Here is a 25,384-nt window from a genome sequence, read left to right as displayed (position 1 = left end):
AAGATTTTGAAGAAATATTTGCACACCCATGTTCATAGCAGCATTATTCACAGTAGTCAAAGGGTAGAAGCAGCCCAAGTGTCCATCAGCAGATTCACGAACCCATAAAACTGTGGTGTGGACACACAGTGGAGTATCACTCAGCCTTAAAAAGGAAGGAACTTCTTACACAGGCTTCAACAAAGATGAACCTTGAGGATGTTATCCTAAGTGAAATACGCCAGTCACATGACAAATACTATATGATTCCACTTACATGAAGTACCTAGAAGAGTCAAAATCAAAGAGACAGAAAGTGAAAGAGTGGTTTCTGGGGGCTGGTGGGGAGGAGCAAATGGGGAGTTGTCAATGGGTACAGAGTCTCAGTTCTGAAAGATCCAAAGAGTTGTAGGGACTGGTTGTACAGCAATACGAATGTACACAACACTACTGAGGTGTGTACTTTGAAAATTGTTAAGATGGCAAGGTTTCTGTTATATATATTTTACCACAATTGAAAAGAAATTTAAAGGGATAATGGAGAGAGGTCGATAGTAGTCCTATTTACAAAACTATGGGCAGGATAAAGCAGATGAACAAGGGGGAAGTGAAGCATGCAGGGGTAACATCTAGGGGCCACCCTGGGGCCTGAGTGTACACAGGGAGGGAGCCGTTAGCACAACGTGCCAAGAGAGGTAACCCTGGGAAAGCGGTGGCCCCACAGGAGCTATGGCCTTTGGAAGAAGAATGTGACCCAACCACTGGCAAACTGGGACCTGGCAAGGGAGACCCACACAGTGAGTTTTACCACACCTCCCTATCTCCTGTCCTGATTTCTCATTGGCCAAAAAGAGTGGAAAGTAGAGAGCAAGAGAGTACCCCGGATGCAGTCTCTGGAGGCCCGTCTCTGGGGGCAAGGAAGACGGTCCAGCTCACTTTCGTGTTCCCCCTGAGTTAGTCACTGCTCTAGGCAAGTTTCTTTAAGGCACCCAGGGTAGAACGGCCACTACCTGCCACATTGAAATGCATGTACTTCTCCCACCTGAGTTGACCTATACTTATTTCTAAATATAAAAATTGAGTGAGCTTTGCCACCAATGGCACGGACCTAATTTGAAGACAAACTGTTTTGGAAAGAACATTTTCTATCCCAAAGACATTGTGCTTGCTTTTCACGTTCACTGTTCTCGTTCATTTGTTAAGTCAGATATGTAATATCATCCTCATAATTCATCAATCCAAGGAGGAGATAGGAATCAGCAAGAGGATGATTCTCCTCTTCATTGTTTTTACGTTTATACTCAAAGAAGAAAACCAAGCACTGAGGCAGGTAAATGAACAAATCAGAATCCACTCCCTCAATATTGTCTAACATAGTCTGATAGTTAAAGCAAATGTAGTTCTTTTTTACTTGAGTTACTAGATATTTGCTTAAATATTCTAATAATTTTGCTTGCATAGACTTAATGCAGTTTATTGTTGAAACAAAAAGAAACATGTTTGTTCTTTTCTTGTGTAGTCTCTGAAAAACTAGAAGCAGTTGAATATAAAATAGCATTTTAATTTTTTATATAGTTTAATGTTTGTAAAGCAAGAAATAATAAAGTGCAGATATTATTTTCTTGATTTATTTTGCTTCTGTTTTTCTAGCATTAAAAAGTAATGCTTTATATGATCTTGTTTTATTATAACAATAAACCAGAAGCAAAAGCATATCAGTTAAAATACAGTCTGCCATTAAGTAATCTTTTCTTTTATCATTTCAGATTTCTCAAAATCCTGGGGTTTTTTTTTCCCTATTTGGTATCTAATTGGTAGAATTGGAGATAGAACAGAAAGATGATATAAATCACATATATATTTTTAATTGTATGTCAAAGTTGTATTTTCTGGTTAAAAAAAAGAATATCTACTTTCAGGCATTCAACTAAAATCATGCTAAGTACAAGCTATAAAGCGAGATGAACACAATCCTAAGGAAATTTTTGGAAAATCCTCTTCTGTGTTCCCAAGGAAGCACTTCTGCTATTTTTTCCTTGAATTTTCTGAAAATTGTCAATAATTGACTGGTAATTTGAACATAGTCTGATATTTGCATTGTGGGTAGCACAACCTGTAGCACTTCATAAAGTGCTTACTTTTCTGGAAAAGTTTAAAAGATTGCACAGACCGAGCAAAATGAATGAAACAGGTCATTTGACAGCCTCCCTTATTAGCTTCCTCACACTCTCTCATGGCACTTAGACCTTATGACACTTCATCAGAAAGACAGTATTAAATTACATTTACAAAAAAGACTAGAAGTTGTAAAGATTCTACAGGGGAAAAACGTATTGGATTAAATGTACCTGCATTGTGGAAAAGACAAGATTAATCAAAGTTTTTATCTACTGGGTACCAGAAGAGGTGAATGCTAGACACTAGTAAACCCAAGGAGGGAGAGAAAGATGCTTATTCACCTAAATAGCAATTTCTTTCTTTTAGAATATGTTGAATTTATCAGTCATTTGAATATCAATCTGAACTATAACTTACCTGTCACCGTATTTACTTTTACCTTGGCTGTGAAATCTTTCCTATTAACAGGCATACATATAATACACATAAACCACAGCATTTCACTTCCTCTTCTAAGGATTTATTTTTTGTTAAGGTTATTTATTTTGAGAGAGAGAGAGAGCTCACTTGCTCTCACGGCAGCAAGGGAGGGGCAGAGAGACAGGGAAAGAGAGAGAGTCCCAAGCAGGCTCCACACTGTCATCGCAGAATCCAATGCGGGACTTGAACTCATGTGCTGTGAGATACGTGTCAAGAGTCAGACACATGGAGTGCCTGCGTGGTTCAGTTGGTTAAGCATCTGACTTCAGCTCAGATTATGATCTCACGGTTCATGGGTTCGAGCCCCATGTTGGACTCGGTGCTGACAGCTCAGAGCCTGGAGCCTGCTTCGGATTCTGTGTCTCCCTCTCTCTCTGCCACGCCCCTGGAAGTGGAATGCTCTGTCTCTCTCTCTCTCTCTCTCAAATAAATAAATATTAAAAAAAAAATTTTTTTTTAAAGGCAGTGGGGAGGGTGCCTGGATGGCTCAATTGGTTCAGCATCAGGCTCTTGATTTTGGCTCATATCATGATTTCCCAGTTCCTGGGATCATGCCCTTCATCCTGCTCTGTGCGGACAGTACGGAGCCTGCTTGGGATTCTGTCCTCCTCTCTTTGCCCCTCCCCCATTCTCTCTCTCTCTGTCTCTCTCTCTCTCTCTCTCTCTGTCTCTCTCTCAAAAATAAATAAACTTTTTTGTAAAGGCAGACACAAAAATAGGTGCCATATGATTCTATTTATAAGAAGTTCAACAAAAGAAAAAATAATCGATGATAATTTTGATGGTGTAATTTAATTATCATCAAAATAGTGATTAGCCTGGCAAAGGATGAGGAGTGGGAAAAATTTACTGTGGAGGGGGAACAGGGCAGTATCATCACATATGTATATTCCCATGTAGATACTACCCAGATCAAGATGTGGAAATTTCCAGTTCGGTGCCAAAGCCCTGTGTCTTGATTTGGGTGGCGTTGTAAGAGAGAAAACACACAACACAGTTAATTAAAGTGGATGCACATAAGCAGCTTTAGTTAAGATACCACATTCAGCAAGTACAGAGGCCCATGAAAGTATAAGCAGATCAATATTTTCATGTTATCCCACCGAAGAGTTGCCCTCAGATAAATACATGGTCTTCCATATTCGTAAAATACCAAAGATTTTGTCAGTCACATTTGTTTTGAAAAATTCATTGTTCTAAGCCTGTTGCTTGTGATAAGTTTATATGAAATACATAAGACTTATCTCACTGTATTACATGTAAAAAGTTATGATAACTTATTGATTCTGAGATGCGTGTCATTGTCATATCTCAACACTCCAAACTGCAGTGTCTCTTACAATCAATAGTGTATCACAGTTTAATTGGCAACATCTTTTTACTTCTTAATGGTATATAAATTAACGATGCTTCTAATAATGGAGAACATCTTAGCTTCGATTAAGTTAGGTTGGCAGGCCTATTTCCCAAGTTTTACTCTTGCCATACACATTGTAAAAATCATGAGCTCACAAATACAACATTAGTTCATTCTTTCTTCAGTGGAAATTGCAATGCAACGGTCTCCCCTTATCCACTGTTTCACCTTCCACTGCTTCAGTTACCCTCAGTCAGCCATGGTCTTAAAGCAGTGATTCTGACTTAGCGTCAGAAGGTCAGCAGCTGTGACCTTAGATCACAGTGCCTACTTGATTACCTCACTTCATCTCATCAGACAGGCATTGTACCATCTCTCATTGTCATCTTAAGAAGAAAGTGAGTCCAGTGCAATGAGGTATTTCGAAAGAGAGACCACATTCACGTAACTTTTATTACAGTATATTATCACTGTTCTATTTTATCAGGGGTTATTGGTGTTAATCTCTCACTGTGCGTAATTTATTAATTAAACATAGGTATGTAGGTATAGGATAAAACAGAGCATATGTAGGGTTCAGTACTATCCACAGTTTCAGGCATTCTTTGGGGTCTTGGACCACATATCCCAAGGATGAGGGCAGGACTACAGTAGATGTATAAAGCAATAGATTCCTTCTAATACAAATTAACGTTTTGGTAGTAGATTTTAAAAGGATTAACAAATGCCGAGGTCTGTAGAAGTCAGACAGGGACTAATCTAGTGAAGCAGGCCAGGAGGTAATGATACATGCTGGGGTGCTGCGAGCGGTGGGCATTACAAAAGGGCCCCGGTGGCTTAGCACCAGACAAGTATGGCTGTGCGAGAATGCTGATGAACCAGCTCTTCTGGTTTTTTTGAGAGAAGCCAAAAAATCCAATTTGTTGTACGAAATTTCCTGACTTGTAAATGTTGGCTCAGATGGAAACCATGCCTGTAGGCTGATTCTAGCCCAAGGGATACAGGCACATGACATCTGGCTGAATGTAAGCTCCTGTGTCATCCTGGCTAGAATGTAACCTCTACAAGAGCAGGAATCTCTGTTTTGTTTGATGAGTGTCACAAATGTCTAAAATGATACCCAGCACATAGTAGGTGCTCAAGAAGTGTATGTTTTATGAATAAATGAAACTAGGTAGCATTATGTCTCTTCAACCCACGCAGAACAATGCATAGAAAAATGAAAATGTGCTGAATTTTTTCAAATGCAGTTTCTGATTTTCCTTTTTTGCTGTTGACTCACCAATTCCTACCTAACACTCAGACCTCAGCTCATGTCCTTTTTTGAAAGCCCCTTTCCTAACAGCCCTCCTCTCCCTGCCCCTTCCTCCACCCTGGGTCTGATGTAGTCATCACTCCTGGGCTCCCTCGCACTTGGTGCTGGCCTCCACCGTGCTCCTTCCACCTCCTGTGTGCCCTGATTACTACTCATCTTATGTCCCCATGGGCTGAAAGCTTCTTGAGGGCAGGCTGGTCTCTGATTTTTTATCCCTCAGCATAGAGTAGCCATTTAACAACGTTTGTTAACTTCATTGTTTTAGTGGTATTGCATTGTAAAGGGAAAGAACTCTGATGTTTCCTCTATTACTATGCTTTTCCTTTTCCGAGCTTTCAGTTCTGCACAAATGTCCCACTGCTGCCCCACTGCTAGATTCAGCAGATGTTTTTGGACTCTGTTAGGACCAAGTCACAGCCCTGACCTGCAAAGGTTAACAGTCTGAGCAAAGAGAACTATGTAAAGCATTGTGCGTTGAATTTCATGATAAAGGAAAAAAACAGTGCTATGAGAATATGGAGGGCATTCATTATGATTTAGGGATTCTGGAAAGGATTTAGAACCCTGCCCAAGGTTTACATGGAGGGGAGGCATTTTCTCATACATCAGGGAGTAGTTCTCAGAACAACCACTCAGTTGCTGTGCTTCCCAGATTACAGAATGGTATGTGTACATGTCCGGGCACCCTCCCAAGAGGGCACACTCCCTCTTGACAGAAAGAAGACATTGATGACTTTCTAAAAGTGGGGGAAGGACAGAAAACATATGACGGGGGAACAGGTGAAGAAAATCAGTAGGTGCTCACTTCCCATTCAAACATGTTGGTAATGACAAGAAATAGAACTCAGAGGAGGCAGTGTGCTTTTTCAAGATCAGAAAGACCTGTATGTTTTCAAATCAGAGAGTAAGGAATTATGAGGGTAGACAGGATTACAAGATAGCTAAAAGGTAAATGCTGGAATAAGAACTTTTAGGTCATGAAGGCATGTGATGTGGATCACAAGGGTGGGGGATTGCATTTAGTATAAAAACATAAATAAATAAATGTTGGGCACCTGGGTGGTTTAGTTGGTTAAGCATCTGACTTCAGCTCAGGTCATGATCTCATGGTTCGTGGGTTCAAGCCCCATGTCAGGCTGTGTGCTGACAGCTCAGAGCCTGGAGCCTGCTTCAGATTCTGTGTCTCCCTCTCTCTCTGCCCCTCCCCCGCTCACATTCTCTCTCTCTCTCTCTCTCTCTCTCTCTCTCTCTCTCTCAAAAGTAAATAAACATTAAAACATAAAATAAGTGTTGGGGCACCTGAGTGGCTCAGTTCATTAGGTGACCAACTTCGGCTCAGGTCATGGTCTCGAAGTTCGTGAGTTCAAGCCCCATGTCAGGGTGTGCTGACCGCTCAGAGCCTGGAGCCTGTTTCAGATTCTGTGTCACCCTTTCTCTCTGCCCCTCCCCTGCTCGTGCTCTGTCTCTCTCGCTCTCGAAAATAAAATAAACATTAAACAAAATTTTTTTAATAAAATAAATGTTAAATTTAGGAAATACACTGTCTTAATGAGAGGGTGAGAGCACAATATTAGGTTGATCACAGCCTAATATTTACCCTGATGCCATTTGAGAGTCATTTAGAATACATATGTGTATGTACTCTGACTGAGTCCAAAAGGGATCAGAGGTGGGCCCCCTGAAGAGAACTGTACAGATTTCTGGAAAGTAAGTGAGTTTCACAAGATTTTCTATTGTTGTTTAATACTTCCCTTTCAGAAACAAAATTAAAGTCAAGCAAAGCATGTTTGTGGATTTAGTCCTTCCGCGACTATTTAAAGGCTATGTACTAAGTATAGGCACTGACCAAGAGACTAAACTGTGTTTAATTTTACCCCTGTCTCCCCACCCCCATCCCAGTCCTCTTTCTGGAGGAGTAAAAACCCAAGCCATAGTTATCTATTGTTAGAGCAACTTTGGCTGTTCTTGATACATAAAGCTAGGGTATTGGAAATTTTCTAACCAGGGCAGCTTTAACAATAAAATTACTGCTTTTTTTTTTCTTTCAAGTAATTCTCAAGAGTTTATTGTTCATGATGTGAACCTAGCCAGAAATAGTCTCTTCCCTCTTTTATAATCATAAATCTTGCACTGGGGAGATAAAGTGTGATGGTATCTTTGTGAGTGCGATTTACTTAAATAGTCACACTTTGTGTATGAGTGGACACCGTGCAAACAAATGGATACATTAAAATTGGACAGCACTTAAAGAGATTTAATAATTCATCCTATTGCCTCTGCAAATAAAAGAACCAAAGCCCCGTTTATGCAATTGCTAAAATATGGCAGATAATGATGCATTCATGTTTAATATTACTAATAAATTTGAAAATTCACATTTTTATTGATAAACATTTTCTTGAAATGCAGTCTAGGCAGACAGATTGTTAAATTTAAGTACTTTATAAATGAGATTTGTAGATAGTGATGCGATTAGTGGCAGTGCTGTGTCGAGAGCTATCTACAACCTTACCTGCACTCCTAAGCACTCAGCAATGAGTTTCGTATTTCACTTTTATGTGCAACCAAATTGCACACAATTTTAGGGGAAAAATTAGCATGGTAACAGAGTAATGATCATTGTAAATATCGTGCTTCTCCTTGTTGACTTAAATTACATGCTAACAGTATTTTGGAAAAATATTTCTGTTAGTCTAGCTTAGTATATTGAATTTTTTTGCCAGTGGAATTTATATATAGAAGAAATACATAAATGTCCTATAAGATTATGTCTTTGAAATACACACCAAAAAGAAAAAAGGCATGTTATACAGTCCACACAGTTTGAGATCCAAAATTATTTTTATTTATTGGAAGCCATAAAATCTCATTAATATTTCTATCTGCATAGGCTTTAATAAAATATTGTGTAGCTCAAGATGCCCAAAGAATTATTTCCTCTTTGGGTTAGTTATCTCCAAAATTTCAAAAAATTTTTGAGAGAAATATATCCATACCTTATAAGACACTACATAATATTTCAGCGTTCATCTTAAAATAGCATAGCATGCCAAGATATATTTTCCGTAGTGAAAATTTGTCCATACAGAAGTCATAGTGATTGCCCTCTGTATTGACTGGAAAATATGATTTTCTGAATTTTATTTTGTATCATTGGTGGACTTTATGTATCATTCTTTTTTCCCAAGATTCCAGAAGCTTATTTCATTAGAGATCCCCATACGTTCCTTCTTACCAAGGACTTTATTAAGGTATACATGCTGTATTCAGTGTTAAAAGTGTTCTTTGGTCTTCGCTGCATGCATGCACTCACAGGTTTAACATTTCCACATTTAACCCCAGCTTCTAAATAAGAATAGTGACTTGGGTAACGGAAGCATGTTTGGAAGGAGAAGCAAAGCTTGTCTACAAAATACTAACACTTGGATGATTCTGCACCCCGAGAGAAGAGCGCCTGGTGAATTTTCTGGACTTCTTTCATGGCTGACTCGGGATACACTTGCATTGTCAGAGAGTGTGTTGACCTCTCTGGTTGATGCATATTGATTGTGACAGTCACTCTCCTTCCCCTGCAGGCCATGGAGGCACAGATACAGAACTTTGGACAGACGCCATCTCAGTTGCTTATTGAGCCACATCCACCTCGGAGCTCTGCCATGCACCTGGTAAGACGTAGCAGCTTGCTGAAAGTTTTCCGCTTTCTTTGTACCTGGGTACAGGTCAAATAAAACAGTGATTTTAGCAGCATTTTTAAAGGCTTCTCAAAATATTGGTCAACTCTGCAGGCTTCAGTATGTGCTGATGCCCTATGGAGAAACAGAAGGGAGTGCAATTCTTACCTTTAAGTTCTGCAACGCTAGCCTAATTTGGGATTCACAAAAACAGCCCTCTTCTCTGACTCTATGTGCCTCTGCATAAACTCATTCATATGCATACAGGCACCAAAATTAGATTTGATTTACAAAGTAGGATGAAAATGTAATATAAACACAATATGATATTGCCCAATTTAATCTTCTGGGACAAGGTGGAGTAGGGGGGAGGTAGTTCATTTTAAGAAAAGGAAAGACACATAAAGGTAATTTGTAGTCACTGCAGAGAGACAGTGGAGTTAAGAACAAGGGCTCCAGGGCCACTTGGGTCAAACGCCGGTTCTGCCTCTGGCTGGGGAATGACTTGGGCAAGGTATTCAACCTCCCTGTTGATGTTTCAGCATCCGTTACGTGAAAGTAAAAATACCATTTGCCCTCAGAATGTCATGACTTCACACTGGAAAGCACTTAGACCAGCACCTGGTGTACAATACATTCTCAGTAAATGTTAGCTGGTGTCATCATCGTCATTAGCTACTCATATTAAAACTTTTATTCTAGTTTTACAAGGGAAAAGGTAACATTCTTTTCATTCTAATCTGAATTTTCAAGGCTCCCTCCCTTTTCATAGCAAGACAGCCCTTTTTCAGTTTACTAGCAAAGTGTATTACATTTCCCTCTTTAATTTGAAAATGGTAATTTTTTTTTCTGAGAAACTTCTTTTTTTAATTTTTTTAATGTTTATTTTTTATTTTTGAGAGAGACAGAGAGACAAAGTACAAGAAGGGAAGGGACAAGGAGAGAGGGAGACACAGAATCCAAAACAGGCTCCAGGCTCTTAGCTGTGAGCACAGAGCCCAATGCAGGTCTCAAACTCACAAACCACAAGATCATGACCAGAGCTGAAGTTGAACGCTTAACCAGCTGAGCCACCCAGGTGCCCCCTGAGAAACTTCTTCAGAAGGAACTTATTTTTTAAACTGTGGCTTTTTACTATTATTTTTTAAGCTGAAGTGAAAAATGCTTGAAGGAAAAAAAGGTGTTTGCAGAATGAATTAAAGTTCATCTGTTTCTCTAGGTAATTATCAAGGCAGCAAGGATCCTAATTTTGGGGTAAAGAGCTCTGAAATATGGTTCATAAATATGTGCAAACAAATTTATAAGCTGTTCAGACCTTTAATTTATTTTATCAGTTACTTAACACGTTTGTATTGAGTTCCTTCTGTGTGTCAGGCATGACGCTAAGCGTTGGCAATACAGAGGTGACCGCGTACTCTAGACCTTCAAGGAATCGATAGTCAAACTCCTAGTGAAACACGTAAATAAGTGTGTTTGTGTGAAACCATGTTTTTTCTCTCTCCAATGGCTCCGTTTCAGCACCCTTGAGTAGTCACTAATGAACTCTTCGGATTGAGATTGGTCCTCGTGTGTGTGAGAAAGCAGAAAGGTTGTCACCAAGCACACTGTTCCATACAAACACGCAGTCCCAGTGTAGACGTGGGGATGCGGCCTTGGAGCCTCAAGCCTTGAAACGAAGCATTTTTAATAAACTGTCCAAGAGAATATCTCTAACACTTTATTGTATGAAATGCTTTGGCAGGAGAGCTTTATTCCCGTGTTAGTTGTCTCTGTTTAATAATAATAATAAAAATACTTATCCTGGAGAAATGCCCAGTCAGGATTCATTGCTTTCCTGGGGAACATTGTTAGAGACTAAATTGGCATGGAACTGTTCATAAAGGAAACGTAGGCCTCGTAAGTTCGTGGAGCAGACGATTCATATGTGTAGAAAACAATTACAAAACATTTATGAAAGCTAAATCGTGGTTATTTCCAGGTCCCTATTTTGTGTTTTTGGTGCAGTAATGTGTTGCAGTGTTTTATAGTGCTGAAACAGTAGGACGTTATAACGTCTACTTTCTCTCAAGTCACGTGCTAGACGTTTGAAAACGCAGATTAAGAGAAGAAAGGGGGCAGCCCTCAAGGAAGCACCCAGTCTAGAAGGGGAAAGGGGGTGTTGACTGTACCCAGTCAGTACTGCCCCAGCAGAGACGTGTACAGACCTCTGACAGGGAAGGCTCTTCCCTTTTAATGATTTAGGTTGGAGCCAGGAGCCCAGATCAACCAGGTAAAAAATGCAAGTACCGACCAGTTCACTTTCTCGTTCATGTAAACGTTGTCAGTAACCAATTTTTCCACCAAACTGATGTTTTCGCGACGCCGACCAATTTATTCTACATCACACGACAGATCTGTAAGCGAACTTCTCACACCGCGGTCGGGCGATACTTAAATTGAGACTGGCCGTTAATGCTTCGGTGTCCCCCGCCAGCGACCACACCGAGTCCTTGCCCTTCTCCCTGCGCCGTCCCCAGAGGATGCAAGTTCGCCTCGCTTTGCTCCCTGCTCGTGCTGGCCTTGTCTGTGCTTACCTCCACCTCCCCAGAGCTCTCACTAACCATGTCATCCCTTTTGTCTCCTTCTGCCCTCTTCCCTTTCTATTCAACAGTGTTTCCTTCCACAGAGTCCACTCATGTTTAAAGATCAGATGCAACAGGATGTGATCATGGTGCTGAAGTTCCCGTCCAACTCTCCGGTGACCCACGTGGCAGCCAACACCTTGCCCCACCTGACCATCCCTGCGGTGGTGACCGTGACCTGCAGCCGACTGTTTGCAGTGAATCGATGGCATAACACAGTAGGTAAGCAGGCGTCTAAGCAGGTGACTTACGGAAGGTGTCTTACGAGCTGCAGTTAAGTTAAGGTAAGTGTGCTGAGGGCTACCTAATATTCCAGATCGTCTACAAAAAAGCAGTAGAGCAAATAATTGCCAAACCTGACGAAGTGAGTCTCGTGTGTCTTACTCACTACTGCTATATGTTAGGGCCTCGCCTCACAGAATGCTTGGCTACTGGTTAAGTAGTCAATAAATATTTGATGAATTAAAGCAGTTCTACAAATAATTCAGGTCCTCCCATCCTCCTGTACCTCAGCCCTGCAAACAAACAAACAAACAAAAACACTTTTATCCCATATTAAATGAAAGTGAGTTTGAATCTGGATTTCCTAGATGCTGGTTTCGAAATCTTTTTCTTCCACCTAATTTATTTAGCAAATATTTGGCCACTGTGTGTCACATAGCCATGAGCACTGGGAGAACAGCAGTGAACAAGACAGACCCCACTTTCCTCCTTGGGTGGAACTGAGAGTCTTTGAGAAAAGACAACATCTAAATTGTTCAGTGATTTCCCGCATGTTTTCTTTAAGCGCATTCCTGAAAGTTCTGGCTAGTACATCTTGAAATGATATAATTCTGTTGTCAAATTAGACATATTAATACTTACCTAACCAGGACAGAAATGGATGTGACCAAATGATTTATTTGGCCAAATTCACCCCTTAAGGTCTCCCTGGAAGCCTATCTCCAGGGCTAAATGGATGAGTCCATGGTGAATTAACCTGAAGTCTCCTCTTCTACCGACTTCTGTATTGCTCTGAAAAACGGTATCATTTATATCACAACTTAATCTTCTAAGAGGCTCTAAATGCACTTTTTTTATATTTATTGGTGATACTCTCAACATGAAGTATAACTACTTCCATTTGATCAGAAATATGCAACAAACATCTTAAGAAAAAAATATAACTATTATCCACGGTAGTCTTAGCCTTTAGAAATGTTTTGCACTGAGAAAAAAACTATGAAGGATTCATTTTTTCGCTAGCATTGTTCAAAAGTATTATATATGTTATATAATCACATGTAAAAAATTATGACTAATGAACTCAATCAAGCCCTAAATATTAATCCTCTAAAAGTAGCTTTTCCTGAGCTTAAGGTCTTAGGTGTGTGTCATTTCTACTTACCTTCAACTGACTTGTCATATATTGAGTGAAGCTGGGAGCCCCATCTCCCCCTCTGCCCTGGCCTAGGTGAGCCCGGCCACGCTCACACCCACCACTAGGTGCAGGCACAGCCTTTCTTAGATTTCAGGCTCCTTGGTTGCCCAGAAATCTTAGCTCTCTGACGGGTTCAAGAAATGTTATGATCTTCTATTTTGTGCTGTTTTTTCATGTTGTTAGAATGAGAACAACACTCTTTTCAGCTTTCCACTTCTCAGTGGAAACCAGGAGTCCCCGTTGTGATGATTTCTTTTGAGAGTATCTACAAAGATGTGTAGTATGACAGTCATTCTTACAACAATTTGCCAAATAACTTCTAAGCCATACTTTTCCACAATCATCATGAAACACTGCATCTTAGGAAATTCCCCCTTTCTGAGAATTTTATGGTAGTTTTCTCCTTCTGTTTAAACTTTAGGCCTCAGAGGAGCTCCAGGATACTCCTTGGACCAAGCACATCATCTTCCTATTGAAATGGACCCCTTAATCGGTACGCTAACCACAAAAATACATTTTCATGAATGCTGGCTGTGCACAGATTCCTGTGCACTTACTACAAAAGACAGTCGAATGGCAATTTTTCTGCCATAAAATTAATGTGCAAATAACATGAAATTACCATCAAGGGGCTGTGTAAATTATATGCCATCTAACAACTTTTTGGTATTTACGACAATTATTTGTGGCATTTTCTTGATATTTTAGGAGATTGTTTAAGTTGGTTCTAAACAAGGCAAATCATTCCAATTTGTCCTTTCTTTCTGCCTAAACTATTCTTTGACAACTTTATATTATTTGAAATAGGTAAGGCCTCAAAAAAAATTATTAAAGCAGGGGGCGCCTGGGTGGCTCAGTCGGTTAAACGTGCGACTTTGGCTCAGGTCATGATCTCACGGTTTGTGGGATCGAGCCCCGCGTCAGGCTCTGTGCTGACAGCTCAGAGCCTGGAGTCTGCCTCGGATTCTGTGTCCCTCTCTCGCCATGCCCCTCGCTCATGCTCTGTCTCTCTCTCTCTCTCTCTCTCTCTCTCTCAAGAATAAATAAAACATTTAAAAATTTTTAAAAATAAAAAAATTATCAAAGGAAACTAATATGAAGGACATCTTTTCTAAAAATCTCCATTCAACAGGACCAACTTTTTTAAATTAAAGATTTCATATGAATTGCAAACTGTGAGCTGTAACTCTTTGCAACAGATAATGGAAATATTTTAAAATCACATACACATTTATTAGCACGGGATCCTGAGCAAGCCCCTTAATTTTTCTAGGCCTCAGTTTCCTATCTGCAAGATGGCTGATCATGATGTTTGTTCTGCCTTTCTCATGGGATCATATAGAGAACTAAATTAGAAAAAAGTTGAAAACGGTATGAAATATTATAAATCCATATACAAGTTTTGGTATTCTTTTCTTAGATTAATTCACCCTTCATCTCTGAACCCAGAAATAAATTAAAAGGTGGCCAGTTCAGTTAGTTACTTATACCCCTACACAAAATAGCATTTACATGTCTATGGGAAATTATAAGGTTTAGGACTAGGAATATTTTTAGGGTCTAGTCCAACTATTCCTTTGTCCGAGAGACTTCAACAATGTCACATACAGCTAGAAGGTAATCATGGAAAAATTAGCAACTCTATTCTCATTAATCAAGACCAATTATGCAGTTTTCAAGTGACTCAGAACCTTTGATTTTCTTTTCCTTTCCTACCTTTTTGTTGTTGTTGTTCCATTTGGGGGGGCTTACCTCCCTAGTCGTTATTATTGTACCGTTAGAGGGAATCCACAAAGAGTGGCGCTTCAGTCTAATTGGCGTTAGAGAGTGCGGGTGATCTCCTACGTCTGCATCTTCTGTTTAAGAATTCAGCCCAGGGATTTCGTCTGAAAGGACAGAGCAGAGCACGGGACAGGCTGGCATGCAGACAGGCACTGGGGAAATCAGACGGCGTCTCCGAGTTCCTGACTTTATTCAGATTCAGTCCCAGCGCTATCCCCTGATTCTCTGCCTGTCTCTTTCCTCCCCAATCCTTCTCCCATGTTTTTTATTCCTCTCCTCCCCTGCCAGCCCATTCTGGAAAGGCCTTCTGTTTGTTGACAATCCAGGTCTTTAAGGCTGCTGACCTAAAGCTCCCTGTGGGGCTGCCCACATAACAACATCCCATGCTCAAACCCTTCCCCCTTTTCCTTTTCCACATGAGTTGTAAATGACATCAGAAAATGACAGATTGGGGCAAATATTAAGACCTTTTTTTTCCTTACATACCATACTTCACATAATGTTTATTCCTCCTTTATTGTGGAACTTGTTGGACACTAATGAACTTGTGCATAGTGAACATGGATACAATTAAATGCTTTCAAATATTTTTTTACTTTATTTTAAATTCATTATCTGAATTCTTCATATTGTTGTTATTTATTGGTGGAGAAAGAACTTAAATTTCTGACAACTTTTAAATATGTAATATGGTTCATAAATAGCCACTGCTGCTAAAAAAAAAAAAAAAAAAAAAAGCTTATGTTCCTCATGGGGAAATGTTAAAAATCTTAATAATCTTATAGCCTCAGAAACCCATTTCTAGGTAAATGAAGCATAAAAATATTCCTCCTGTAAGTGTTTGATGAAACTCTTGTGGAGTCCTTCTTTAAATTCTCTTTTCCATTTATGTTTAGCCAATAACTCTGGTGTGAACAAACGGCAGATCACAGACCTTGTTGACCAGAGTATACAAATCAATGCACACTGTTTTGTGGTCACAGCAGATAATCGCTATATTCTTATCTGTGGATTCTGGGATAAGAGCTTCAGAGTTTACTCTACAGAAACAGGTAAGCTTAACTATAAAAGACCTTAGTCCCTTCCAAATGCCTATTGTTCTGTAAAATAAAATCATACTTAATAATGTAGGCATTTTCGTCTCGAGTGCCAAGATCCAAATTAAATGTTCACATTATAAGTAACTAGTTATAATGCCATCCATTCCAAACCTCAGCATGAGTCCTGATTTCATAGGACAAATAGGACTATTGTCCCTTTCCCAAATCAAATCCAGTAAAAGACCTTAAACCTCCCTCCCCTTAGTCTGACCCAAACCCTGGGGACTAAAAATCACAGTTGTGTTGTTTTAGAAGTCATTTCCTTAAAAATCCCAAGTAACATTCTTGTATTGTTTTTCAGAAGAAATTCAAGAAAGCATCTGTAGCTAAATTTGAATTAGCTTATAAATGTTCACGTTTACAGATTCCCTTTTCACAAATCTAGTAAAATAAAGTTAAGCTTATTACCATTTAAAGGAAAATAGCAAATGAATTAAACCCACCCTTTCTGTGTTTTAGGGAAATTAACTCAGATTGTGTTTGGCCACTGGGACGTGGTCACGTGCTTGGCCAGGTCGGAGTCATACATAGGCGGGGACTGCTACATTGTTTCTGGGTCTCGAGATGCTACCCTACTTCTCTGGTACTGGAGTGGGCGACACCATATCATAGGGGACAACCCGAACAGCAGTGAGTATTTGTCTAGAAGCGTCCCCTCAGACAATACATTTATTTAAACATACTTTGCCTTTTTTATTTTTCTAACAGCTTTTCCTGGGGTTGTGAGACTTTTAAAAAAGGAGAGCTTTACGTAGCAAAAATGTTTCTTAGAATGTCACTATGTTCAAAGTACAAACAAGGGCAACCACTGTAACCTTCAACCTGGGAAAAGTCCCAGGTCCCCTCACATTGGCCCTCTCTTTGGCAGCCCATCCCCAATCTCCCAATGTCTTTATCCTTCAGAAATCTCTTTCAGTGTCACCTGGTCCATTAAACTTCTTATAACTGCCCTCAACTGAATATATTCTCTCCCTTCTCTGAATTTCCTCAGAGTGCCTCAGTGAGGACACTTCTTACTTTCTACCACACAGTTGAGTAAATATCTCTGTTTCTTCATTTAACAATGATTGAGTACTCCCTTCAGATTAGGCATTGGGAAGGCAAAAACTGAAGGAGACAATTTCTTTGTGATGATTCCTGAGTATTCTTTATTCACCAGCGCTCCCTAAAATATCCTATAGGAAAAGAATGGGGGGGGGGGGACTCCAGAGTAAAATAATTTTAGAAAACTCTGCATATACTCTTATTCTCTAGGTAAGTTCTGAAAGTCTTACACAAATAAATGTTGAAATTTGTTTAACCCACTCTGCTCCTGGCAGAATAGTTATTATTCTTTGGAACTGCTGTTTTGAGGAAACACTGAAATGGACTATGAGTCTCTCTCTTTCCATTCTCAGTCTCTGGTTCCTGGCAAAGTGACACACATAATGTTTTTTTCAATAAGTATTGTTAAACGGAGAACTAGATATTGAAGGAAGATGGCGACTCAGGAGGACGCTGGGCCCACCTCGTCCGGCTGATCACTTAGATTCCACCCACATCTGCCTAAATGGAGAACTAGATAAGAGATTGCCTAGAAATAGTCACTGTTTTTAATTACCAAGGTTTCAATAGTTTCAATGCAAATATTTCCTATAAAACAGAGAATGGTTTCTGGAAAGCGTTGATGATGTCTGGTGCTTAAACCAGGGCGATTCTAATTGTAATTCATACATTGGTCACAGCTTAAAGAATACTCCGAAACCAACTGAAACATGAGCTTGGGTCATATGTACAACAAGACAGAGATAAGAATTTTCTGGGGATGCTGTGTACCTGCCACTGAAATATTCTAAGAGCAGATGAGAAGTGCACGAGATGCTGTGTTCCAGCCACGTGGCTGGAGCCTAGCTGAGGATGAAAGCCCAGTTGTACAATCTGTCCACCTTGCCAGTCCCACCCACCCCCCGACTCTTACACATTTTGACAGGAATATTGCAAAAATAGGAAACGGCTTTTCATTGCTAGGAGCCAAGGCCTATCATAGTAGAGAAGAAAATAGAGAAATATATAGAAATATATACATATGAATGAAGATAGTGGGAGATGAACTAGAGGACCAAATGTTACATGGGGTTTTATTCGTGCTGCCCACAGCTGGAGCTGAAGAACAGTAGATGAAGAAACTCAAGGGTACCATGGAATGATGTTTCTTAGCATAGATACCAAATAAGAGAGAGTGTGTGCGTCTTACGTATCAGCCTCTGCTTTAAGTTGTGAACTGAGATGTGATGCTGGTTTGAGAGAAAAAACACTCAGCGTTGCGTGCTTTCCAACCAGCTCAAATAATTAGCTACCATGTCTACGTTATAACAAATATACTCTAAATACTAAAAAATTAACCTCCTTATTTATTCTTTTCTATAATATCCCTTAAAAAAACAGAAACTTCATTTTTAGCCGAATTCTAGTGTGTGTGCCTGTGTGTGTATGTGCGTATAAGACATTTGATCTACCATTGGTGGCTTTCTTATTCTCAAGCATTGTACGTTATCACACGTATTCTATCCGAATTCATTTTTTCATATTTATACATCTCCTTTATTTTCATAGTAGTGTAGCATTCATTAGAAAAGTTGAATTAAGTAGCAGGCCCGTGTGGTACCTTCCATCTGTATTGATAAAAATTATAAGTTTTTAAATTAAAAAATATTTTTAAGAAACGAAATAGTGCTTTTTATTTTAAGTTTACTTTGAGAGAGAGAGAGCTCAGGCACGCGCAAGTGGGGTAGAAGCAGAGAGAGGAGGGAAATGGAGAAAGAATCCTAAGCACGCTCCGTGCTGTCGGTGCAGAGACTGATACGGGACTCCATCCACGAACTGCGAGATCATGACCTGAGCTGAAGTCAACAGTCAGATCCTTAACCAGATGAGCCACCCAGGTGCCCCCAGAGTAGTGTTTTAAATTTCTTTCAATAAATCTTCAAAATGAAGCTCAGAAATGATGAAAATGATATTTCCAAAAAGAGGATTTATTTCTTAAAAGCTCCCATCTGGTAGCCAAGATAAGATATTTTATATATTGCACTGCTATGAGGTAAAGAGTTTTAATGTTAAATTATAGTAATTATCTGTGTTAGCTACTTTACTTTATGTTATCTTCTGATGATCTTTTAAGCCAAAAGATAATTAACAATTGCTGTAGCTTTGGTCCCTCAGTTATCAAGAAAAATTAAATATAGTAATATTTAGACTGTTTAAAGTTCCTTACAATGGGAGCTTTCTAAATGAAAATATTTATATTAATCCTTAAGAACAAAACTGTGAACATTGTATTTGTTAAAATGCAGCATTTTATTTAAGCTTTCAATAAAGACAAGATTATCCTTAAGGAATTAAGGATATTATCAAAGTATATTATTTATTATTGCCTCCATTTATAAGAATTTATTTTTGATCAAAACTATTGTCATCATTATGAACATAAACCACTTCCTAAAACCCACCCTGTCAAAACTTGCTTGGACATTTAATATGGACATATATCATAAGGCTTTATTTCATCCATCATCCTTAATGTAAGGTGAAAAATTGCTCTTCTAGAATAAACAGCATGATCGCCTGAAGTGTTCGTCAAGCAACAAGCATGTACGGAGTGCCTCCTGGGTGCTAGTCCTGCCTTAGCAGCTGAGAATGCCGGGTAGTCAAAGTCTCTGACCTGTGGTTTACAAAAACCTATATTGTACTAATCTCCAAACTGCTTTTTCTGCTTGAACGTACTAAACACATAGAGTATTTCTTACACGGATCATAAATTGCCATCAGATAATAATGTTTGGTCTTATACTATGAAATGTTTAGTCTTCCACCTGGGGGACAAATTGATAATTATGTAAAAACTAGTATCAGCTTCTTACCCTATGAATAATTGTAATAGTAAAAAAAGATTAATAATTGGTCATATTTTGTACTTGATTGACTTGACCGATTTATGACTTTACCTAATCTGTTAAAACAGCCAACTTAGCAGCACATATATGCATGACTAGAGACACCACATATATTGGTCCAGCCACTGTTTGTAAAGGCAGCCTCTGCACACACAAAACTGATGGTCACATCAGGGATCAGCCGTGGGTGTTGACATAAACATAGTCCTTGCCATCAGAAAACTCACAGCACGAAAGGAAAGGATTTTTTGTTTCTGTCCCAGTTTAATCTATTCTAGCCACCAATTCACAGGTCAGAGAACCAGGCCGTATGTGTTTTCTATCTTATAATGCATTGCTACTCAAGACAAAAAAGCTCGTTATGTCTAAATTCATATTAAAGTGTGTGACACAATGCCCTTCGTTTTTGAGGGTTATATATATTAACCTAGACTTGAAGGGGGAAGTCCTAGTGTGAAACATAATATCCCAGTAGCTGTTAGAATCCCGGGATTGGTCGTAGTAAGGACATTGAATTGCTTTGTATGTCAGAGGCCAAATCAGATGTATATTCAGCACCACAGAAAATGATAGGATCCATTTACTCACTTTCTCAAGATTAATTCAAGTGGCTCTCTAATATATTTATGTCTCTTTCGCATTGTCTGTATTCTTTTTTAATGGGTGGCTCTGTTGCTACCACAGAGAAAATATTTCTAATGTTTGTGGATTTCTTAGGTAGGTGCAGAAAGAGTTTTATGGTTTCATTGTGTCAAATATATTATCGTGACTAATTCAGACGTCTCAGAAATAGTCTTTTCCTAATTATTTTCATAGTTTTAATGAATTTTCCACAAAGACCATGAAAATTTGTACACAGATTATTACAAAGAGTTTCAGACCATAAAAGAAATAGGCAGATGCTGCGTAACATAGGTTACAGTTGAATTATGGTTGTTTTATTATATATTTTATAATACTAATATCTAGTGTTATTCTTGCAAACTTGTGACTTTGAACATAGAAAATTTTCTTGGAGATTTGAATAGGTCCCTGACTAGATAACGAATTGCAGAGATGTGAGGGACAGATGCTTTCATCTGAAACACTCTTTTGCACAAATTCTGAAACTAATTTGGAAGTGATAAAAATTAATTTGCGCACTTTAATTGGAAGCAGCCTACTGCATGAAAGAAAGGAGAGCAGAGCAGGCAATTTGTGCTAAAAGCTGATTGAATTTTTTGTCAGGTAGGTATCTTGGACTTGGCCGCTTATCCTCCCGAGCCCCTCTTTGCAATATATTACAACCCATCTCTGACTGGTGTTCTTTAAAAGGATCAATGCTATTCCTGTTGAATCCCTGGAGCCCAAAATTTCATTGATCTTGGGACTTGACATTTCTCATTACGTGCCGTAGCTTCCAACAAGATAGTCACAAGAGGGGCAAGTCAACATTGTTGTCTCTTCAACAGACACTTAAAATACACTGGGACCTCAGCTCTAAATCCAATTTGCTTTCAAATTGTGTGGCTTTAGTGTTTATACCACATATGAGGTGCTCTGTAGAGAGTTTGCCGATACATACATATGACATTTTTAAAAATCACAGCAATAGGAAACTTTGCAAGAGAATTTACTGCTCATCTTTTCAAATCCCATCTACAAATATTCATTGAGTAATATACATAAGACGTTAGTATGCCTTTTCAATTTCACTTTTTAAAAACAAGTCTTTTAGCTCATATATAAGCATTATGCAGACTGAAACGAGAAGCCCATTGAAAAGGAGACTCCAGCTGTGCACACATCCCTTCCCTGGGCTCCCATTGTGTGAGCTTCAGCTCTGGACACTGACCCTCCTGCCAGCCACAACCTGTCACTAAACATCTGCCAAATCGTATCCCTCTCTTTGTTTGCATCCAGCCTTCTTTGAATATGGCTACCCTGGTGCCCAGCTCCATGACCACCACTAGCCAGTGGTATTGTACCAGGCGAAAGCGTGCACAAAGAACGGTCCAGAGATTTTTAACATCTGTGCATCTTTGCCGCACTTCTCAGAGCAAGGGACCTTATCTAGGGCTTATTAAATGTATTAGAGGGAAGAGTTATATGTGAACAATCTCTAACTCCTAGGACTTTCAAAACTGATGTCCATAGTGTAACTTCCTTTTCTCAGCCTCCTATCCCCTTAGCCTACCATTGGGACACTTTGTGGGGTTTGTGACTAAGAAGGGGACTGACTTGCCACTTGGTCTCTGCCTTGCCTTGCCTTGCCTTGTCTCCCCTCCCCTCCCCTCCCCTCCCCTCCCCTTCCTCTCCTCTCCTCTCCTCTCCTCTCCTTTCCTTTCCTTTCCTTTCCTTCCCTGGAACTGAGGCTGTGAGGCTCTTTGGCTTGGGTCAAAAGCAATATATATTAAAACACACACACACACACACACACACACACACACACACACGAGTAACTAATACGATCTCTTGGTCAGAGAGCTTCAGATCTGCACCAGGAGGCAGTGGGGGTGTCTCTGGGCATTATGCAAAGCTCTACTCCCTTGGATTATACTGTTGACTATTTGGGGAAGGTAATGGCAGGATACTAATGTGCCTTGACCTGGATACAGGGTCAGGACTTAAAGGGAAGAGATTTGCCCTGCCACAGCAGGGCTCAGAAGTGGTCTGTGTCATCTCTGCAGGACAAGAAGTACTTAGAATGAATGAATAAACAGGCGCATATCTATCTTCTATTTTTCAGTGAATATGTAATAAAATGAAACCATATCGTGGGATGTTTTCCAACCCAGGTGATGTTTTTTATGTGGGTCACCCTTTGGCCTGTGGAAAATGTGGGCCCAGCCATTTTTGGTACTTGGGCCAGACCTCTGCAAGTGGCTGTGAGGACACTCTCCATAAGGGACTCCTCATGGGCACAGTTCTTCTGAGCGATCCTGACAATTGCCTAACAATTTTTTTGAATAAACCTTGAAATCAGGTAGTGATTAAAATGCCTCTTCTGGGGTTTCACGTCTATTTCATGTAGGCATAAACATGAACGAAAATACCTTTTCCCATGACCTAACGAAGGTTGTAGATAAAATCAGGTCATACATCATCAAGACGCTCGCCTTCTGACTCCAGTAGAACCGTGCTGAGGATCATAGATTGTAGAAACTCTGCTGTTTTTGTTTAGCTCTTGATTCAGAAGGACCAAAGCTTCCCCCTGCATACTAGTCGCCCCACAAATAAGGCTTAAAATAATAAGAACCATGAGTATCTTTACTTTGATCATTTCTCTAAAAGCAGAGACCATCTCACTGAAAAAGTTCTCCTCGTCAGTTCCACGTGAATAACAGCATCTAATAACTTTGTACTGTTTTCATCATCCATTTTGGAAAATATTGAAATGGCTTTTGCTTAATAATGAGATGGAATCTGTTTATAATAAGCCTTTTGTATTTGGACTTTCCAAATACTTGTCTATAAGCAATGTCAAAGTCGGCATGTTTGTTCTTTATGATCCACAGCAATTCCGTCACACAAGAGCTCTTCTGTTTGAGGAAATGCTGGGGGATGAGGGCGATGGTGTTGTGGTCCTGGGATGGGGGGGGCTCACCTGCGCCTTCCCCCTCCCTGTGCACGGGCCCTTTCACCCCCAGCTACATCCATCAATTGTGATGTGACAGTGACAGAATATTCCCAAGATTTTGAATGATTGTTGGGGTGTGTGACATCTGTCCCTGGCAGTGAAATGTCCCTGGCAGGAAAATATGCTTTTTCCCCCTGATGCAGGTTTCTCAATTCAAAACCCCCTGCATAATATTTTCTTTTCTTTTCTCTGTTTTAAATCGGGAAATAATGCTTTCAGAGGCCCTAAACAATATCCCCTAATAGTTCTGTTCCACACTTTATTCAAATGATCTGGGGAGATTGTCACGAAAAAAAATTTTTTTTAACTTTCTAAATCAGATGCAAACTTTTGAAAACCTTATTTCCTAATAGAAAATATATTATATACATAAAGAATAGTTTTATACATGTTTTTCAATTCCCTGCAAGAGAAGTAGATTGCTTTTTACTTTTTTCTGTAGCATATAAGGGAAAAGTTTAGAAAATTCTTTACTTTATGCAAATTTTATTAAGCATATAATTTCAGGAGTTTTCATTTGACCAGTCTCTCGCAAGACAAAATAATCACTTAGAAAAATTAAGGGTAGGGTCACCTGGGTGGCTCAGTCGGTCGAACTTCTCGTTCTTGATTTCAGCTCAGGTCATGATCCCAGGGTCATGGGGTCGAACTCCACTTCAGACTCCACACTAAGTATGGAGTCTGCTTAGGACTCTCTCTCTCTCCCTCTCTCTGCCCCTTCTTCCCCACTCGCACACATGCATGTGCACTCTCTCCAAATAAATAAACCTTTAAAAAGAAAAGAAAAATTAAGGGTGATATTACACAGAAAGTGTTACTTCTCATTTTACCAAGGAACTCAGGGCCTCTTTGAAGCATAATTTTATAAATATGTTTCAGACAAATCTGGGACTGCTGGCAAATATAAATCGACGCTTTGCCAATATTGAAACACATTATAGCAATGTACATAAACTTAGAATAAGATGACACGCTCTCTGGGGCTACCATCCCCCTCCTCCCATACTCCATCAAAGAGATGCCTCCAAAGCAAAATGGAAACTGATGGATCTGAGAAAGCTCACATGAAACTGAGCAGTTCCTGGAGACACAGAAGATGGGTAGGTCTGAAGGAGGAGGTCTTGGCAAACCAGAGGGAAGAGCGTTGTGTGTCTTGCAGGGTAAGGTGTCTTAGTTACGCTCTTTCCTCCCAGAATCTTCCCAGACCCATTGTTGCCTTCCCTCTGGCCGCAGTGGGGCATAGAATTGGACAACCAGTGTGGCTGCTCAGTGCCACGGGCCACATCAGTGCCAAACAAGGGGCTTTCAGGAGGCAGGCACGATTCCCAGGCCTTGAACATTCACTTCCCCCATCCTGCCCCCTCCACAATGAGGGCCAGGCATGGCAGCCCAGGAGACAACCCTCAGAGCAGTGTCAACCCCAAAGCACAGGGTGGCTCTCTAAGAGACAAGAATTGGGTGCCAGGGGCGCGGGGCACGCCATCCAGAATAGGATTTACAGAGAAAAACAGGCCAGTATGCAAGGAACTCAAGCACCATTTAAAAGAAGATCACAGGGGCACCTGGGTGGTTCAGTGGGTTGAGCATCCGACTTCGGCCCAGGTCATGATCTCACGGTTTGTGGGTTCGAGCCCCACGTCGGGCTCTGTGCTCAGAGCCTGGAGCCTGCTTCAGATTCTGTGTCTCCCTCTCTCTCTGCCCCTCCCTCACTCATGCTATGTCTCTCTCTGCCTCTTAAAAGTGAATAAACGTTTAAAAAATGTTTTAGTAAAAAATAAAATAAAAAATCACAAACTCAATAACCGGGTGAGGCAGAATGAACAGAAGAGAAAAATAAACAGAACTTTTAAGATACAACTTTTAAAATAAACAGTCTAAAAGAGAGGACCAAACTTACTAGTAATGTTCTATATTTCTTAAGCTAGGAGGTGACTACAAATGAATGTATTTCATTCTTTTAATTTCATGCATGTGCTATAAATATTTATATGTA

At 39.8% G+C, this 25,384-nt stretch overlaps 1 protein-coding gene and 1 long non-coding RNA gene across 11 annotated transcripts in view; one reads left to right on the top strand and one right to left on the bottom strand.

Annotated features, from left to right (window-relative positions):
- Window positions 1–25,384, top strand: part of NBEA (neurobeachin) — a 678,106-nt gene that overhangs the window by 643,351 nt on the left and 9,371 nt on the right. For 6 of the 10 annotated variants that reach the window (XM_078434419.2, XM_078434413.2, XM_078434402.2 and 3 more), the window contains 6 exons: window positions 8,438–8,500; window positions 8,825–8,914; window positions 11,571–11,763; window positions 13,383–13,454; window positions 15,640–15,795; window positions 16,303–16,473. In XM_078434419.2, the coding sequence (XP_078290545.1) occupies window positions 8,438–8,500; window positions 8,825–8,914; window positions 11,571–11,763; window positions 13,383–13,454; window positions 15,640–15,795; window positions 16,303–16,473 (745 nt within the window). The remainder of the gene's footprint in view (window positions 1–8,437; window positions 8,501–8,824; window positions 8,915–11,570; window positions 11,764–13,382; window positions 13,455–15,639; window positions 15,796–16,302; window positions 16,474–25,384) is intronic. The other 4 variants (XM_078434421.2, XM_078434414.2, XM_078434410.2 and 1 more) reach the window with 3 other exon arrangements.
- LOC132682175 (uncharacterized) lies at window positions 8,859–23,664 on the bottom strand. The gene is made up of 3 exons (XR_009611513.3): window positions 22,808–23,664; window positions 14,678–14,847; window positions 8,859–8,958 (listed from the first exon to the last, which is right to left on the bottom strand). It is a non-coding gene; the product is annotated as an uncharacterized LOC132682175 (long non-coding RNA).

Source organism: Panthera onca, chromosome A1 (assembly GCF_046562875.1).
Source record: "Panthera onca isolate mPanOnc1 chromosome A1, mPanOnc1 haplotype 2, whole genome shotgun sequence".
NCBI lineage: Eukaryota > Metazoa > Chordata > Mammalia > Carnivora > Felidae > Panthera > Panthera onca.
Note: the sequence above shows the minus strand (reverse complement) of the source record. Positions and strands in the feature narration are given on the sequence as shown.